The sequence below is a fragment of the Bos indicus genome, chromosome 19 (genome assembly GCF_029378745.1).
Source record: "Bos indicus isolate NIAB-ARS_2022 breed Sahiwal x Tharparkar chromosome 19, NIAB-ARS_B.indTharparkar_mat_pri_1.0, whole genome shotgun sequence".
In the NCBI taxonomy this organism is placed as follows: domain Eukaryota; kingdom Metazoa; phylum Chordata; class Mammalia; order Artiodactyla; family Bovidae; genus Bos; species Bos indicus.
The window spans coordinates 25,185,414-25,205,393 of NC_091778.1; the positions used below are offsets into that span (position 1 = coordinate 25,185,414).

The 19,980-nt window shown below is 42.4% G+C and overlaps 2 protein-coding genes across 2 annotated transcripts; both read right to left on the reverse strand.

The window, feature by feature from the left end:
* Window positions 1-12,153: 12,153 nt before the first annotated feature.
* LOC109573213 (olfactory receptor 1A1) lies at window positions 12,154-13,092 on the reverse strand. Its single transcript, XM_019980390.2, has one exon. The coding sequence runs from the start codon at window positions 13,090-13,092 to the stop codon at window positions 12,154-12,156; it is 939 nt and encodes a 312-aa protein (XP_019835949.2).
* Window positions 13,093-19,041: 5,949 nt separating this feature from the next.
* Window positions 19,042-19,980, reverse strand: LOC109573214 (olfactory receptor 1A1-like). Its single transcript, XM_019980391.2, has one exon. The coding sequence runs from the start codon at window positions 19,978-19,980 to the stop codon at window positions 19,042-19,044; it is 939 nt and encodes a 312-aa protein (XP_019835950.2).

Below are 19,980 nucleotides of genomic sequence, written 5' to 3' on the forward strand. Positions count from 1 at the left end.
TATGTTCCCAGTGCTTCAAAAAGAATAGCTGCTGGAGAACGGGTTTGGGAATTGGTAAAAAAGCACATCTAATACTGAAAGCGACTAAACAACAATACTGAAATCATTATCACCACTATCCACACAGCTCATTTGGCCAGAAACCTGGGTATCATTACTGACCCATTTTCCTTCCTCCCTGTCTGCATTCAGGTACCATCAAATCGTGGTAATTTTATTTTCTCAATATAGCTGAAATTTACCTATTTATCTCTATTTACGCACTTCCCTCAGGCCCAGCTGCCACTACCATCATCGAGGACAGTAACATTTGTTATTTAGATTTTGGCAGTTGTTCTCCTTGCCTCAAGGCAAACCCACCAGCCATCTGTTCTCACAACTGAGAGATTGAGCTTTCAACACATCATAGCTGATTTTATTGCTCCAGCTGAGAAATCCTTCAGGGGCTCCTCTTTACTCTCAGGATAGACTCTAAACTTGTTAACATGGCCTGAAGTCCCTTGACTCCACTGGTATTTATTATAGATGTTTCCAGTTATCATGAACCTCCCTCCTGCACTCCACATCTTATGTACCAATTATACTTTGAATTTTTTAAAAGACCCAGATGCAGTCTCACTTTGGACTTTTGCCCATCTTATTTTCTTGGGCTGGAGTAGTCTTCTCGCTCTCATTCATCAGACATGCCAAACTTCAGATCTCGGCTTAAATGTTAGTTCTGCTAGGAAGCTTTCCCTCCTTGGGTGGGTGGTTTAGTTGCTAAGTTGTGTCTGACTCTTGCGACCCCATGGACTGTAACCCACCAGACTCCTCTGTCCATGGAATTTTCCAGGCAAGAATACTGGAGTGGGTTGCCATTTCCTTCTCCAGGGGCTCTTCCCAACCCAGGGATCAGGCTTGCATCTCCTGCATTACAGGCATTCTTTACCAATTCAGCCACCAGGAAATCTTCCCTCCTTACCCTCACACAAAAAACTCAGGCTCACCGAGTCCCTCCTGGCCCGGTGCCTCCCCCATCACAGCATGTGTCGCTCTGGATTGTGACCATCTATTTACCTCTCTCTGTCTTTCATTCTACTGTGAGCACCACTGAGAGTAGGCAGAGATGTCTATCTTGTTCCTCTTTGGACTCTAACATTAGTCCTGAGCCTAGTACAAATAGGTACTTAGTAAGTACCCATCATGTGAATAAATAAACACCAAAGAGTAGAAAGAATGGAAAGGGAGATTGTAGAGAGGTAATATCAGTCATAGGGAGCAGCCTGAACCTTTCTGTTACTGGTTTCATCCTTAGCTGTGATTAAATAAAGTACTGGCCATAGGAATATGTAGGAAACATTATGGTTACAGAGATATAAAGATGTCAAACAAGCAAAGGCACTCTTGGTGAATTTAACTTGAATGCCTTCTGGACTCAGGTTCAAGTTTGAGAATGAAAATGAAATTTAAAGAGTCCAGGTTCCCCATCGATAAGGAAAGAAACATCCGGGGAGGACTTCCTTGGTGGGCCGGTGGTTAGAAATCACTTGCTGGTACAGGGGATATGGGTTCCAACCTTAATGTGGGAAGCAGCTAAGCCCACATGCCACAGCTACTGAGCCCGAACACCCTGGAACCCATGCTCCCTAGCAAGAGAAGCCACTGTAATGAGAAGTCCCCACACTGCAACTAGAGAAAGCCCATGTGCAGCAACGAAGACTCAGAGCAGTCGAAAATAAATCATAAAAAATTTTAAAAGTATATAAAAAAAGAGAAGCATCTAGGGAGGAGTGGAGTAAAAGATATAAGGTTAAAAACTGAGAGAATTGGGTGGTGGTGGTGGGGGGATTAGAGTGATTAGGACACACCTCAAACTCATTCTCATTGTGGTTCCAAATATAAATAGTTTCATCCCACTTCTAGAAATAATATGTAAATAGATAATAAATAAGCAGTAGTAAGTGGTTGACTAGTATGTTTGTTAAAAGTCTCTAGAAGAATAAACAAGACACCAATAAGAGTAACTACTTGCTGGAGGTCTGGGAATTGCATGAGTAAGACACAGGGGAGGGAGGGACTGTTCATGTGTGTGTGTTAGTCACTCAGTCGTGTCCGACTCTTTGCGACCCCATGGATTATAGCCCTCCAGGCTCCTCTGTCCAAGGGGTTCTCCAGGCAAGAATACTAGAATGGGTTGCCATTCCATTCTCCAGGGATCTTCCTGACTCAGGAATTGAACCTGGGTCTCCTGCATTGCAGGTGGAGTCTTTACCATCTGAGCCACCAGGGAAACCCTTTCATGTGTATATTTTAGCATATTTTGAGGTTTGAACCACTCAGTGACCATACCACTTACTGAAAATTTAATTAATTAAAATTAATTAACTGAAAAATAAATCAATTAATAAATTAATTTCCCCTAAAGCAAACCATAAAAATCTATAAAATGGAGACAATGCAGTATATATGCAGCCACTCTTTGATGGAGATTCCATGAATAGCAGAGAAACTTGTCTTACTGGAGCCATGTCCTTTTAATGCCTTAATGTGGTGTGTGAGCATGAGTGTGTATGTTTGTGTGTTTGTGCATATGTGTGGGTGGGTACATGTGTGTTTCCTGCAGAGGCTGGAGGTTAACAGGATCATCTTGAATTATTTGTGGAGAGAAGTTGCCATTGATTCCCGTGCTTTGTTCTTATAGCATGATGACTTTCAGCTTGTAAGATTAAGGACCCAGGTGTCTGCCCCTTTTGTCCACTAAAGCAGCATATCATTGTTGTTTCAGGACTGTTTGTGAGAGAGAAGTTCCCAAATGACCATAGGGTAGGACAGACAGAGGAGAAAGGGGGAGAAAAAAGGAGCAACATGGAGTCGTGTTTCTTTTCTAATCCTTACCTGGCTGTTGTTGCCAATCACTGAGGGTGTTACTGGCAGGCTTCTATTTGCTTCACACGCATCTCTCCTACAGTGGATCATCAGAAGATGACAAAAACTGCTTTTAAAGGCAGAAGAGGAAATTTGCTTCATGCTCTGGGTGTGTTAAATAATGATTGTTGCTATTGCTTCATCTGCTCAAATTTTCTCTTTGGTCTCACAGTATTAGAGAACTTTTAATTTTTGTCCGTTCTGAGAATGAAAGACAATAGCTCTGGGTTGAGGTTATAATCATACCAGTATATGACATCCCAGAAATCTGCATTCACAGAATACCACATAGAGCCTAAGAAGCACATAGCATCAGAGCATCCCTTTTCTATTTATTTCAGAATTTTCTGCTCGTGTTTGCCCCACGGAAAATGTGTTCTTGCAATTTCATACTCCAGGGACGATGATGAAATTGCAGGAACATATTATGGTCTGTGGGCTTCCCTTGTGGCTCAGCTGGTAAAGAATCTGCCTGAAATGCGAGAGACCTGGGTTCGATTCCTGGGTTGGGAAGATCCCCTGGAGAAGGGAAAGGCTACCCACTCCAGTATTCTGGCCTGGAGAATTCCGTGGACTGTATAGTCCATGTGGTTGCAAAGAGTTAGACACGACTGAGTGACTTTCACATTCTTAGCTGTAGGTTAGATTGATCTCAAGATCTGTTAAACTGAAGTTAATTAATTCTGTGTGGTTCTGAGAAGCCACGAGAACTGAGAACCCACTGATGTGTCCCTGCTGTATACTGGTTCAAGAGAGGCTAAGGCAGGACTTCCCTGGTGGTCCAGTAGTTAAGACGCCAAGCTTCTAACGCAGGGGCCAAGGGTTCCATCTCATCCCTGGTTGGGGAACTGGGACCCCATGTGCTGTGTGGTACAGGCAGAATAAAAAAGAGAGGGGGGCGGTGCTAAAGCATGAGGGACCTGTCTGTGACACCTCTGTGGGCCCAACAGGATCCTAACATTCCTTTCGCTGGCAAAGAAACCAAGTATGTTTACTGTTGTGATTTTTTTCTGTAACCTTTCCTGGAGGTGCTGACAGAGGCCTCCTGCACCATGAAAAAGGCCAGATGAGTTGAACCACTCTCGACTCAGAGAGTACCTTACTATCTTGTTTTCTAGACTTGATCATCCTAGTCCAGGTGAGGCTAAGTTGGTGTCGACCCACTTGTCCTATTTATCCCTCTTTTGTTTTGGAGAGAGCAGGGGTGAGAAGCTGGGATGCCTTATCATGGCAGGTAATCAGCAGCCTGTTCATGCGTAAGTTGCATAAGCAGATCTATGGGGCACATGGAAGCTGAAATGACACCCAGCAAGTGACATCTCTCCTTTCTTTTAGAAATGGTCACTTACTAGTCCATCTTCTCCAAGTTCACCTAATTAAGGATACAGAGAATAAAGCAACACCAAACATGGGTGACCTGGGAATATGGGTTATTCTGGGAGTCTCTTTAGAAAGTGGAGCTTCCCTCGTGGTTCAGATGGTAAAAGGATCTGCCTGCAATGCAGGAAACTCAGGTTTGATCCCTGAGTGTGGAAGATCCCCTGGAGAAGGGAATGTCAGTCCACTCCAGTATTCTTGCCTGGAGAATCCCATGGACAGAGGAGCCTAGTGGGCTACAGTCCATGGGTTGCAAAAAGTCAGACATGAACAAGCGACTAACTTAACTGGAGTCTCTTTAGAGAAGTGGACAACCAGTTCATGTGTGTGCTGGAAGTGCTGGCATGATACACCCTTAAATCAGTAATTTAATGGTTTAAACACATTATTCCATTGTATTGAATAAAATAACCACATAATTCTATGCCGAAAAATCTGCTTTAATTTTTTTTTCTACCATGGGCAAAAGTTAATTAGTAAACTGATCCTTTAATAAGGGATGTAATATGATTTGGAACATGTGGTCTTTGATGCTCAGACTCCATTTGACCACGCAGGAATGGCAACTAGCACAGCTGAGTGGACAGAGCTGGGAAGACAGAGATGTGGGTGGTTCTGTGCTGGTTTCTGCTTTCTACCCTGGTGTGGGTACTTCGGATATAGTGGGGTTGAGCGGAGGGGTTGGAGCAGCACCACTGAGGTGTCTCTGCTCCATCCCTGGTGCATGCATGCATGTGCGTTATTGTTATTGCGGTTTTCACCCTTGCTCAAGGATCGGCCAGGACCTGGGCTGGTTCTGCTTCTTGCGCATACGCATGTGCCTGCTAACAACTGCAGTCTCCACGCTGGCTGGCGGCAGGGCCTTGCTGAACCATCTCCACTTTTTCCACGGTGCAGCATGCACTGGCAATTGCACTCTCTGTCTGGCTAGAGGCAGGGCTGGGTCCTGACCTGGCTCTGCTCCTTCCCTGGTGAATGCTCACGTGCATGGGCAATGGTAGCCTCTTTAGTCGGGAGCGGTGCTGGAGCAGGAGTCTGGTGTGGGCTGAGGGATGTGCTGGAGTCTTCCTGGCAGGTTGGCCAGAGCACCAAGAGGTTTCCTATCTGCTGCCTCCTCACTGGGATTGAGAATATCCAAATTTGTGCACAAGCTCTTTAAGAGCAGTGTCAGTTTCTCATAGCCCTCTGATAAGCCCCTCTTGTTTTTCAAGCCATATATGTGGGCTTGTCTTCTGGGTGTTGGATCCTAGGTCTGGGTTGCTTAATATGTGGCTTGAACCCCTCCATCCCCACGGAGGATCACTGAGCCCATGTCCCCTGCTTCTATGGTTCACTTGTTATGGGAGTGGGTCTTGACTAGATTGCTTCCCTTCTCCTCCTGCCAGACTCCGTGTGGGTTTCTGTACAGCCTTGGTTGCAGAAGAGCCATTCTGCTAGTCTTCAGGTCATTATCGGTAAGAGTTATTCTATATGTATTTGTAGTTTTGATGTGTTTTTTGGGGGGGAGGTATGCTCAGGGTCTTCTTACTTTACCGTTTTGATTCCACCTCAGCACATAAGGATTTTAAACCAGCTATTATAACTATGTTCCATGAAGTGAAGGAAAATAGGCAACCAATAAATGCAATTATAATCTCAGCAGAAAAACTAAAATAAAACAAAAAAGAAATAGACATTCTCCAACTGCTGATGGCTGATTCACGTTGTTGTGTGGCAGAAACCAACAGAAAATTGTAAAGCAATTTGCCTCCAATTAAAAATAAATTAAAAAAAAGAAACTCTAGAGCTGAAAATTGCAGTTATTTGAAATAAAAACACACGTTGCTGTTTTAATTTACACGGCTTGGTGACATCCTGGATGAAAACCCCGTGGCACAGCATAGGACCTAATAGACTGCAATATATATATATTAGTTAAGTGGAATTAATCATAAACCTGTCCTCTGGAGCTACACAGGATAAATGTAATACCTTTGATATTAGAAAGATTCTAGATATTAAAAATCACAACCATCAGTTACTCTGTCTAAGAGGAGTATTTTATATCTCCTCTGTGGGTTAGCTGTAGAGTCTAAAGAAGAGTATTGCTGCTGCTGCTGCTAAGTCGCTTCAGTCGTGTCCGACTCTGTGCGACCCCATAGACGGCAGCCCACCAGGCTCCCCCGTCCCTGGGATTCTCCAGGCAAGAACACTGGAGTGGGTTGCCATTTCCTTCTCCAATGCAAGAAAGTGAAAAGTGAAAGTGAAGTCGCTCAGTCGTGTCCGACTCTAGTGACCCCATGGACTGCAGCCTACCAGGCTCCTCCATCCGTGGGATTTTCCAGGCAAAAGTACTGGAGTGGGGTGCCATTGCCTTCTCCGAAAGAAGAGCATTAGGCATGAGGAAACTGGAGTCAGATTCTAGAGCAACATCATACTAATTAAAAGGTATTTAGGGCTTCCTGGTGGTCCAGTGGATAAGAATTCACCTGCCAATACAGGAGACACAAGTTCCATCCCTTGCCTGGGGAGATCCCACTTGCTGCAGAGCCACTAAGCGTGTGTGCCACAACTCCTGAGCCTGTGCTTTAGAGCCTGACAACTGCAACGACTGAAGCCTGGGTGACCTAGAGCCCTTGCTCCACAACAGGAGAAGCCGCCACGATGAGAAGGCCATGCACCACAACCAGAGAGTAGCCCCACTGGGGGCAACTGGAGAAAAGGCTGCACAGCCTGCAAAGACCCAGCACAGCCAAAAATAAATAACAGTTAGTAAATAGGTCACTTCAACTTTCAGACATACAACTTTTCTATCTGTAAAGGGGGACTATTTCCATCTATGTCCCAGGGCTATTTTGAAAATTAAGAGACAATACTATATGTAATGTAGTAAATACACATGACCATATACATATGCATATTCAATATTTAATAAAATATCTACTTTCTCTAAACATGCATGGCACGTTTTGCATTTCCTTTGTAGATCTTACCATGGTTTTTTTTTAAGTCCCACAGGAACCCTTGAAAATACACCCAAAATGGAACTAATTTTTCTTAAATTGCTCCCTTGTTAATTATTTTCATTAAAGGCATCATTTTCCTTTTAGTGGCTCAACCTCAAAGTCTTGAAGACATCTGCTTACTTACTAGTTTCATAAAAGTATGCCTTTTGTCTTTATTTCCACATGCCCTTTACATCTAGACCTTTTATCTTTGGCTTTACTGTCTCTCCTCTAGATTACTCTGTGTGCATGCTAAGTCGCTTTTTCGCTTTAGTTGTGTCTGACTCTTTGTGACCTGGTGGACTCTAGCCCGCCTCAGGCTCCTCTATCCACAAGATTCTCCAGGCAAGAGTACTGGAGTAGGTTGCCATGCCCTCCTCCAGGGGATCATTCTAACTCAGGTGTCGAATCTATATCTCCTGCGGCTCCTGCACTGCAGGCATATTCTTTTTTTTTTTTTTTTTTTACATTTTAAAAAAATTTTTAATTTTATTTTATTTTTTAACTTTACAATATTGTATTGGTTTTGCCATATATCGAAATGAATGCGCCACAGTTATACATGTGTTCCCCATCCTGAACCCTCCTCCTTCCTCCCTCCCCATACCATCCCTCTGGGTCGTCCCAGTGCACCAGCTCCAAGCATCCAGTATTGTGCATCGAACCTGGACTGGCGACTCGTTTCATATATGATATTATACATATTTCAATGCCATTCTCCCAAATCATCCCACCCTCTCCCTCTCCCGCTGAGCCACCAGAGAAGCCCTTAGGTTGCTCTGCTGCTGCTGCTAAGTCGCTTCAGTCGTGTCCGACTCTGTGCGACCCCATAGATGGAAGCCCATCAGGCTCCCCCGTCCCTGGGATTCTCCAGGCAAGAACACTGGAGTGGGTTGCCATTTCCTTCTCCAATGCAGGAAAGTGAAAAGTGAAAGTGAAATCGCTCAGTCATGCCCGACTTGTAGCAACCCCATGGACCGCAGCCCACCTCTGTCCATGGGATTTTCCAGGCAAGAATACTGGAGTGGGGTGCCATCGCCTTCTCCGAGGTTGCTCTAGGAGCTGCCTAATTAAACTTCAGTCTCACCACTCCTCCCTGCTTTCTTACTGTTATCCATTCAATCTTAATTAAATAAAACATTCACCATTGCTTCATGCAGATTGTGTTATCCATCTATCTAGCATTGTAAATCTTCCTAGGACCACCTGGCAACTGAAGAGTTTGGATTTTAGTAGTAACTTCCATCTAACCAGGGCTTCTCTGGTGGCTCAGACGGTAAAGTGTCTGCCTGCAATGCGGGAGACCCGGGTTCGATCTCTGGGTTGGGAAGATCCCCTGGAGAAGGAAATGGCAACCCACTCCACTACTCTTGCCTGGAAAATCCCATGGACTGAGGAGATTGGCCGGCTACAGACCATGGGGTCACAAAGAGTCGGACACGACTGAGCGACTTCACTTTCCATCTAACTATGTGGTACCCCCAGTTGCATTCTCCTGACTCTCCCCTCTTGAATTTCCTCCCATCTTGAATCCTATGCTTATCTTTGCCTTGCTTTTGTTTTTAATACACTTTTATCGCATATATGTCTATTCCCAGAAAGTTTGTTATTTGATTTCTTTAACTGCTTATAATCTTATAGAAGGACATTGATAGTAATCTTTGGGGATATATATTTTTAATATTATTAAAGTGAAAGTGAAAGTGAAGTTGCTCAGTCATGTCCGACTCTTTGCGACCGCATAGACTGTAGCCCATCAGGCTCCTCTGTCCATGGGATTTTTCAGGCAAGAGTGCTGGAGTGGATTGCCACTTCCTTCTCCAGGGGATCTTCCCGACCCAGAAATCGACCCCGGGTCTTCCGCATTGTGGGCAGACGCTTTACCGTCTAAGCCACCAGTGTGGTGCAAATATTACTAAGATCTAGCCAAATTGTAGCATGTCTGTGTGGGTCATCTAGAAAATAAGAGATTTCTCTACCGGTTGGAGTGACTAATCCAATTACCAAGGACATTGTGTTGCTGCCACAATTTGTCTAGAACTCTGTCTGGAATGACTTTTGTATTTACATACCTGGTAGCAGAGACTACTAGCAGCTGTGTCAACCAAAAAAGCAAAGAGCAGTTCTATTGAGGATTCAGACCCCTTAGGAACCAAAGTTCTGGTCACCTCATCAGGGGAGGACCAAGTGGCAGCTGTTCAGTACCTCTGCTCAGATATCTGAGCATCAGATATGTGGTCATTCCATCTTGTGTGCTCCTAGGTTCTGAGAGCATTACCTTCCCCTCTGTTCCCCTAGCCATACAAGAGTTAAATTCCTGAGTTAATAATTTCTGGGTTACCTTGGCATCCATCTTTTTTCTCCTTTAGTCTCTTTCAAGATATACCTGTGTATTTAATTCCTTATTTTAAATCTTCTCAGTTCAAAAATACCTAGTGTGACTTTTGTTTTCTGAATGGACCCTAATTTGCCTGAATTGCCATATCTACTATGCAGTCTTTTCCGGACAGTCAATCTCAAGACATTGGAACTTGAAGTAATTTAAATTGCAATGTTAACATTACCCCAGCAAAGCATGTTGAACAGAATCAAAGGGAGTTGGGTAGGACAGTGACTAGACATGTTGATGCAATGTTTTTTAGTTACATTTAAAGTTATAAACATACATATAGATTCTTATGATTGTTGTAGAGAATTTAGTAGAGGAGATCAACTTGCCTTATCTAAATTCAAACAGAAGAATAACATGAGAAGGATGAGGCAATTAAGTGGTATGGGATTCTCCTAAGAGTCTACATCCACTTACCCATAACAGCAAAATTATGCAGTCATCAAAATTGTTGCATTCTTTATTTAAACATAATATTGCAGTAATCATTTATTCATTTAATATAAATTTATTAAGCAGTTACTGGATGTCTGCCCTAAGTGTTGAAGATACAAATCTTCGCATTAGTGTGGGAATAACAGGTAAAAAGATTATGTAATATTTTTACTGACCAATCTTGAAAATTCTCTACATTAAATACCTTCATTCCTTCCATGATTTAGTCATTCATTCACACAGATTCATATGTATTTGTAATCAAATCTTTTTTGATTAAAAAGAAGATAATTGGGATAAATCTCATCCTTGGTGTTTTAGAGACCCAGAAAGCATTGAAAGGTGAATAATGTCATTATCCAATGCCCATGGTCAAATTCTTGGTGATCTGAATGATCTACAGAAGATGATAATTTTATATGTTTACTGGCAGTTAATATAGTAGATACAAAACAACTTGCACTTTGTTCCAAGAGATACTCAATCTAACTATTTAAAACATTATCCTGTGTGGACATACTATATTTGAGGACAATCATTTGTATGTTATTAATATTTTTTAAAGTTTTATAATTATATCATGAACAGAATCAAATCATAGAGAGTAGAGTTCCTTAGTGGTACTTGCTGACCTGCTGAATTAACTGTCTGTTTTTGAGGAATATTACTTACATGATGAGAGCTGGTCATCCAGAATGAAAGCCTCATCCTTCCCAAGTCATGCTGGAAAGACATGGTCACATCATTTTCAATACTGCTCTCTCTTTTTTTTTTTTTCCATTTATTATTTGGCACTCAATTTTCTTGCCACTGTAACTTTATTTCATGCTATAATTAAGTCAGCACTTTATTATATTAATTAAACCAGAATATTTATTACCTTTAGATGCAATGACTCTATTGATGAGTGTCATTTTAGTAAGATTTTAGAGAGAATCTTATACTCTTTTGAAACAGTCTAGTTTAATTAACAATACAGAAAGAACAAAAATATCCACTCAAGTAATTTCCTTTAAAGATTTCAAAGGTTGGATAAATAGTGTCTCTGGTGGCTCAGTGGTAAAGAATCTGCTGCCAGTGCAGGAGATGTGGGTTCAATCCCTAGGTTGGGAAGATCCCCTGGAGAGGGAAATGGCAACCCTCTCCAGTATTCTTGCCTGGAAAATCCCACAGACAGAGGAGCCTGGCAGGCTACAGTCCCTGGGCTGCAAAAGGTTCAGACACGACTGAGCAACTAAACATCAACAAATAGTATCTAGTCTGATTATGTCTATCATTGTGTGCATACGTGCTAAGTCTCTTCAGTCATGTCTGACTCTTTGTGACCCTACCCTATAGACTGTAGTTCACCAGGCTTCTCTGTCTGTGGGATCCTCCAGGCAAGAATACTGGAGAGCATTGTCATTCCCTCCTCCAGAGGGTCTTCCCAACCCAAGGATTGAACTGGCATTTCTTATGTCTCTTGCATTGGCAGGCAGGTTCTTTACCACAAGTGCCATCTGGGAAGCCCCATGTCTATCATTATTAGATTATGATTCTGAGACTGATATTTTCATTTGTTCATCCTACTTTTTACCAAGAATTATTGGATACACTTTATATAACCGAGGTTGTAAAAGGTACAGTGATATATCAGCTGCTGCCTCAGAGATTTGAAAGCATAGTAGGGCTGATTAACATCATAGTGCAATTAAAACTGACATTCAGATACTGATTTATATCCTTCAAACCATGGACTTCTGTGATCCTCACACCTGTGACAGTGGTGGGGCAGATTCTATTATTCTTAATATGTAGATGTAGAAGCTGAGCTTCAAACCTTCTCAGATTTACTGTGATAATCAGTATCTTTGCTAGGATAAGAATCAAATATTCCTGGGCTTCCACTCTGCTAAATGGACAATGATGAGTACAAAGTGATCTATCATAAATTGTTATAAGATTTCTGAAAGAGGACTTTCTAGCTGGAAAGATCAAAGACAGCTTCTTGGAGAGGAATGACATTGGGGATGGATTTCCAAGTGCATCCTAAATTCTGAGGGCAGTCTCCAATGCAGGATGACCTCACATTGGTTGTGAAAAAATTCTCCTGCTGAAGAGTTTCCCCAGGGCAGCCTTCATGTCCCGATTCCTCAGACTATAGATGAAAGGATTTAACATTGGGGTCACCGCTATGTACATCACAGTTATCACTGCATCCTTTAGGTTATAACTAGTCAGAGGGCGGAAGTACATGCCCATGACTGTCCCATAATACAGAGAAACAACGGTGAGGTGGGAGCCACAGGTGGAGAAGGCTTTGAGCACACCTTTGGTGGATGGAACCCGTAAGACTGTGGAAAAGACCTGAACATAAGAGATGATGATGCATAGTAATGGCACGGAGAAAACACCAACCCCCAGGTACATCATCTTCACATTAAAGTGGATGTCAGAACAGGACAGCTTGAGCAAAGGGGTAATGTCACAGTAGAAGTTGGCCACTTCCTGGTTTCCACAGAAGGACAGGCTAGCTGTGAGCAGAGTGTGGGGGAGGGCATTGCCATTTCCAACCACCCAAGACCCAATGACTAGCAGGACACAAGTCCGTGGGCTCATGATTGTTGTGTAGTGAAGTGGGCGGGTGATGGCCACAGCTCGATTATAGGCCATAGCAGCCAGGATGTAACTATCTGTGTTACCCAAGGCAATCATAAAATACATTTGTGTTAGGCATCCTCCAAAGGAGATGGCTTTGCTGCCCAGGAGGTGGTTGGCCAGCGTCTTAGGGATAGTTACAGAGGAGAAGAAGATGTCAACAAAGGAGAGGTTGGCAAGGAGAAAATACATGGGGTTGTGGAGGCGAATGTCAGAGCGAATGGCCAAGATGATGAGCAGGTTTCCAATCAATGTGGTGGGGTAAATGAACAGGAAAAGTAAGAAGAAGAAGTCTTCCTGTTTTTGCTGGCCAGTAACTCCCAGGAGGATGAAATTGAAGGTAGAAGATTGGTTGTCTTCTCTCATGGATCCTTTAGCAGGAAAGGAGGGAGGAATCCAGAATTATTAGTGTGGTTATTGTGTGTATTGATCTTTCTTACCCACCGTTTTTGACTCACATGACCAACCGTCTCTATAACTGAGCTAACTAAATCTGGAGATAACCTATATTTGGGGGGAAATATCTTTATTGATTGGTAGGACTAATCAAGAATTACCCCTGGACACTCATGAATAAAAACTGAGCAATCTGTGAATCAGAGGTGCTCATCCTCCTCCACCCCAGAACCATCACATCTCTAGGATTTAATCAGTTAACAAATACTAATTTTTATATTGCATGTGCTACTTTGTTAGACCTGGAAAAAGTACAAAATGTGAAAAGTATAAGAATTTCATTCATGTATTCAATACAGAAGACAGAGTTAGATGCTAAGGTGCCATCGCAGATCACAGAGAGAGATGATTTCTGCTGAAATCTTGAAGGGAGAAGTAAAAGAACCATATGTCCCCGGGAGAGGAGCCAGGAGGTTCATCAGCATGAATGCTATGAACAGAGACCATGAGTCAGAGTTCCAGGAAATGCTGGGCTGCTGAAATCCATTTTCCTGGAGAGTGTTTATGTTCTAAGATACTTGTCCCATGAGTGTGAAGATGCTGAAGACAGTTTTTCAGAAGAAGCCAAATTCTTCCCTGTGGTATTAGGGGTTCAGGTGAAAGAAATGCCCTCTTAAGTGCTTTGACCTATTGTTGCTTTGTCAGAGAAATAACTTATTTTTCTTAAGGGGTCTGTTAACATGCACTGTTGAATATGGGAGTGCAAGGTTTGTAGCTATTCTCAGAGGCAACAGGCTTTTGTGGGTTCGTCTGCATGCATGCATATGTACACACACACGGTATTATCTCAGGAAGTAGCTGAGGAATGGCATAACCAAATCAAAACTACCCCTTCCTCACCCTGTTTTCATGGATAAGGGCCCAGGAATAACCATTGTCAGAAGGGGAGTGTCTCTCTCCCTCTCTCCTCTCTGTCTCCCCTCTCTCCTCTCTCCTCCCTTCCTCTTTTTCTCTTCATCCAATCAGGAGACCTTGGGTTCTGAATTCAGGCCAAGGTTTGGGTCCCTGTTCTGCCTCTACATCTGTGAAGACAATTCAATTCACCATTTTTTTCATCTGGTAAAATGGCAATAATTCTGCTTACCTCTCCTGGGATTGTGAGGGTCAAAGGAGATTATGTGTGTAGTGTAGTTACTGGCTATTTAATCCCCTGGTATTACTGTTGTAAAAAGTTTCTTCTCCAACATCCACAGCTTCTACCTGGGGAGTCAGCTCAGACGCTTTCTAAAGGGACTTAGTCCTGTGGCCTTCACTCCTCTTCCATGAATGGAGAGTTTACAGGCAGCGGGTCCAGTTAGTACCCGTTAGCTTTCCTTTCTGGAGGCAGGCATGCTGGAGAATGTGTTAGTAGTAGTCCTAGAGGAAGGTCTCTGGTCCTGTGTTTCTGAGGCAGAAGACACAGGACTGGAATGATTTAAAAAGAGGAGCCCTGAGTTTTCCCACTGTGGAGCAGAAGAGCCAGAAGGAGTTGGCCTGGATGGGGGCTAAAGATGAGGACTCTAGTTTCCTCCTCAAGGAAGCACGATGGGTCATATGATAGAGAAAACGGTGAGTGGTTCACTAGGTTATAAAGTCTCTTGAAACATGACTCTCCCGTGTCTTAATTCGGGCCAAAGTCAGAGTAATTGTTGAGACTCATTACATGCTGTGCCTTGAGGGGATTCAGTCATTCTCATGAGTAATTTTGTCAGAGTTCTTTTCTAGAAGCAATGATGGGCAACAGTCTTCCAGAGTGTCTCCAGGGTCCAGGCTTTGGGCTCACCTATTCTGGCCTCTCTGTTGAAATGTGGACCCTTGTCCTCTGCTTTAGCACAAACTGGAACCATCCCTTGGGATACAAGGAGTGTGGTAAAATTGAACTCCTGGGCTTTATTCTAGGCTACACTGAAGCCTTTCTGATGTTAAATGTGCAAAGAAGAGTAATTATATTTCATCTTTTATCTGTGATTTGTCTTAGGGGAGGCTATGAGGGAAATTAAACTTTCCTTTTTCTTGTGCTTTGATAGTAAGTCTCTGAATTTTTTCGATTCTTAGAGAAGAAAAGGTTCTAGATGTTATCTAGTCCACCTCATGTATGTATCACCTTTGTAACAGCCCTGATTAGTGGTCATGTGAAGAGTTGACTCATTGGAAAAGACTCTGATGCTGGGAGGGATTGGGGGCAGGAGGAGAAGGGAATGACAGAAGATGAGATGGCTGGATGGCATCACTGACTCGATGGACGTGAGTCTGAGTGAACTCCGGGAGTTGGTGATGGACAGGGAGGCCTGGCGTGCTGCGATTCATGGGGTCGCAAAGAGTTGGACATGACTGAGCGACTGATCTGATCTGATCTGATCTGATGCTATATCTTAGCCCCTTCTGTAGTAGCAGTCTGTAGAGGACCATGGTGAAGGCTCTGAGGTCTGACTGGGTTTCAGTCCAGGCTCTGCCTCTTTCGAGCTGTAAGTAACTTTGCATAATTATTAAATGTACTTGCTCATTTCTGTGGGGCTTCCCAGGTGGTGCTGTGGTTAAGAATCTGACTGACAATACAGGAGACATAAGAGACATGGGTTCAATCCCTGGGTTGGGAAGATCTGGAGAAGGGCATGGCACCCCACTCCAGTATTCTTGCCTAGAGAATCCCATGGACAGAGGAACCTGGAGGGCTACAGTCCATGGGGTCGCAAAGAGTTGGACGCAATTGAAGAGACTTAGCATGCATGCACTCATCTGTATAATTGAAATAACAAAGTAGCAGCAGCAGCAACATTCTCAGAAATTTGTTATGAGGATCACATGAACTGATATCTGAAAAGGCCTTAAACCAGAGCCTGGTATATGGTTAGCACTTAGCAAATTTTAGCTGTTATTTTATTATTTCTGTGCTACTTTTTTCCTCCTATAATACTTCCTATCAACAACCTCTTTTACTACTAGCCACGTAGCTGTTGGATGACTCTCCAAAATCTTCAGATTCTACCGATCTTGAAACATTTGCTGAATCACATTTTCCCTTGAGTTGTTTCAGGTTATGCCATTGTATTTGCTCTGTTATTACTGTTACTCAGATCACAGCCCACTGTCTAGGACTTGGGCTTCACAGACGTGGATAACATAACATCTCATGATAAATATTTTTATCCTAGTAATTTTTTTCTCTTTATGTCCTTTTAAAAATATCTTACTAATTCCACTTTTTATTTTCTGAGGGCTCAACTAGGGGCAAGGAATTGTGTAATGGCATCAGAGAGAACTATGAAGAAAAACATGTTTTAACCTCAAACATTACAACTGTTTCTATGTAAAGTGTCTACAACTTTCCTTAGCTTATAAAAGGAATCTCTTACCTCCCATGTGCTAAAGAGAAAATCCTGTGGATTGTCACAGAGGCTAAAATTTACTGTCTGTTATAAAATCCCAAACTTTGTTAAATCTCTTCTAAAGATACTAAAAAATGACCTATGCAATATATTTGCAGAATAACAGAAGAGGAAAAACACCTTAAGTACTTGGATGAAAAATTGTATTAGAAAGTTCTCTAAAGAAGGGAACAAAAAAATTTTTTTTTTAATTTTAAAATATTTTAAGACCTTTAAAATAAGAGAGTATGAGACAAATAAATTTAGATGAAAATGAAAATGACATAGAAACAGCAAACAGAAGTGAATGAGGAACACTACATGATTGTACTTGGCATTTTAGGCAGAATTGACAACATTTCAGAAAATAAATGAGCAGTATTCAGGACAATCCAGAAATTGTCTTCATCTGTCCAGGAGGATTATTTGACAGCTCTCCTTGGAGATATGAGCATTAGATATGTGGTCTTCCTTCTTCTGAGCACCAGTGTTCTGGTAACACCACCTTTTGCCTTTTGCTCCCTTGAGATATTGTAACTTCTTGCAGTTTTTACTCTGGGTTACTCAGCCTTTTTTACTCTGGTTAGCTCAGCATTTTCTTTTTTCATCTTTAGTCTCTTTTAGGATATATTAGTATATTAATACTATATATCTAATTGTAGTAGTCATGTACGGATGTGATAATTGGACCATAAAGAAGGCTGAGTGCCAAAGAATTGATGCTTTTGAACTGTGGCCTTGGAGAAGACTCTTGAGAGTCCCTTGGACTGCAAGGAGATGAACCAGTCAATCCTAAAGGAAATCAACCCTGAATACACTTTGGAAGGACTAATGCTGAAGCAGAAGCTCCAATATTTTGGTCACCTGATGCAAACAGCTGACTCATGGGAAAAGACTTTAATGCTGGGAAAGATTGAGGGCAAAAGGAGAAGAGGGCAGCAGAGGATGAGATGGTTGGATAGGATCATGGACTAAATGAAAATGAACTTGGGCAAACTCCAGGAGATAATGAGGGACAGGCAGGACTGGTGTGCTGCAGTTCATGGGGTTGCAAAGAGTCAGACACGATTTAGCAACTGAACAACAATCTAATTCCCTGTATTAAATCTTCTTTTTTTAACTTGCTATTCATTTTTTATTTAACTTTTTATTGGAGTATAGTTGATTTACAATGTTGTATTAGTTTCAGCAAAACGAATCAGTTTTACATATACATACTCTTTTTTTTTTTTTAAGATTCTTTTTCCATATAGGCCATTATAGAGAACTGACTAGAGTTCACTGTGCTATACAATAGGTTCTTAATAGTTAGCTGTTTTTTAAAAAAATGATTTCTTTGATCGTGCTGGGTCTTTTGTTTCTGTGCGGGCTTTGTTCTGGTTGCAGCGCATGTCACGCTCCAGTTTCGGTGTGTGGGCTTCTCATTGCAGGGGCTTCTCTTGTTGCAGAGCTTAGAGCACTCAGTCTTCAGGAGTTGTGGTATGTGGGCTCAATAGTGGTAGCTTCTGGGCTCTAGAGCACAGGCTCAATAGTTAGAGCACACTGGTTTAGCTGTTCTGCAGCATGTGAGATCTTCCTGGATCAGGGATTGAACCCATATCTCCTGCATTGGCAAGTGGATTCTTTACCACTGAACCACGAGGGAAGCCCCTGGCTATCTATTGTATATGCAGTAGTATGTATATGCCAGTCCCAATCTCCCAGTTTATCCCTCGTTCCTTATCTTCTGTTAACCATGTTTGTTTTCTACATCCGTGACTCTAGTTCTGTTTTGTAAATAAGTTCATTTGGACGATTTTTTTTAGATTCCACATCGAAGTGATATCAACCATTTTGTGGGAGGTAAATCTTCTTATTTAAACATACCTGTTATGATTTCTGTTCCCAGAGTGAATCCTTTTTGACATTTGAGGTACATAATGGATGCAATATCCACTATGATTACATATAATCATGATTATATTACAGTTTAGAGACTAACAGCGTCATATATTTTGCTTTCCTCCAGCATTCATTGGATGCACTTTATATGACCAAGACTGTGAAAGGTATGGTGATATGTTAAGACAGCTTCTGCCTTAAGAGGCTTGCAAACAGTAGGGGTGATTAAATGTAGTAATCTAATAATTAGCATAATAATTAAAAAATCTAATGACACTTGAATAGTGATTTACAGCCTTCGTAGTCTGAGCCATAGTGATCCTTGTACCTTATGACAGTGGCTGGGCAGGTATTATTATTCTTTACATGTGGATGTAGAGGCTGAACCTCAGTCTTTCTCACTTGTCCTCTCACAGTCAGTTGTTTAACTGGGACATGAACCCAATATTCCTGCCAAAGCAAAACAAAACGTACAAAGTGGTGATTTGAGTAATGTGGTTCATAACTGTTATAAGATTTCTGAGAGGAGGAATTTCCAGAAGGAAAGATCTAGGCAGCTTTTTGGAGGGGATGACGTTGGGGATGGGTCTGCGGGTATACCCTAATTGGTGACTGCAGTCTTCAGTGTATGAGCTCATGTTGGATGTGAGGACGTTCTCTTGCTGAAGAGTTTTTCCAGGGCATCTTTCATGACCCTATTTCTCAGAGTATAGATGAAAGGATTTAACACTGGAGTTACTGCGATGTACATCACGGTTATCACTGCATCCTTTAGGCTGTAACTAGTCAGAGGGCGGAAGTACATGCCCATGACTGTCCCATAATACAGAGAAACAACTGTGAGGTGGGAGCCACAGGTGGAGAAGGCTTTGAGCACACCTTTGGTGGATGGAACCCGTAAGACTGTGGAAAAGACCCGAACATAAGAGATGATGATGCATAGTAATGGCATGGAGAAAACACCAACCCCCAGGTACATCATCTTCACATTAAAGTGGATGTCAGAACAGGACAGCTTGAGCAAAGAGGCAATGTCACAGTAGAAGTTGGCCACTTCCTGGTTTCCACAGAAGGACAGGCTAGCTGTGAGCAGAGTGTGGGGGAGGGCATTGCCATTTCCAACCACCCAAGACCCAATGACTAGCAGGACACAAGTCCGTGGGCTCATAATTATTGTGTAATGAAGTGGGTGGATGATGGCCACAGTGCGATCATAGGCCATAGCAGCCAGGATGTAACTATCTGTGTTAGCCAAGGCAATCATGAAATACATCTGTGTTAGGCATCCTCCAAAAGAGATGGCTTTGGTGCCCAGGAGGTGGTTGGCCAGCGCCTTAGGGATGGTTACAGAGGAGAAGAAGATGTCAACGAAGGAGAGGTTGGCAAGAAGAAAATACATGGGGTTGTGGAGGCGAATGTCAGAGTGAATGGCCAAGATGATGAGCAGGTTTCCAATCAATGTGATGGGGTAAATGAACAAGAAAAGGACGAAGAAGAAGTCTTCTTGTTCCTGATGACTACTAACTCCTAGGAGGAAGAAATCCAGGACAGAGGATTGGTTTTCATCTCTCAT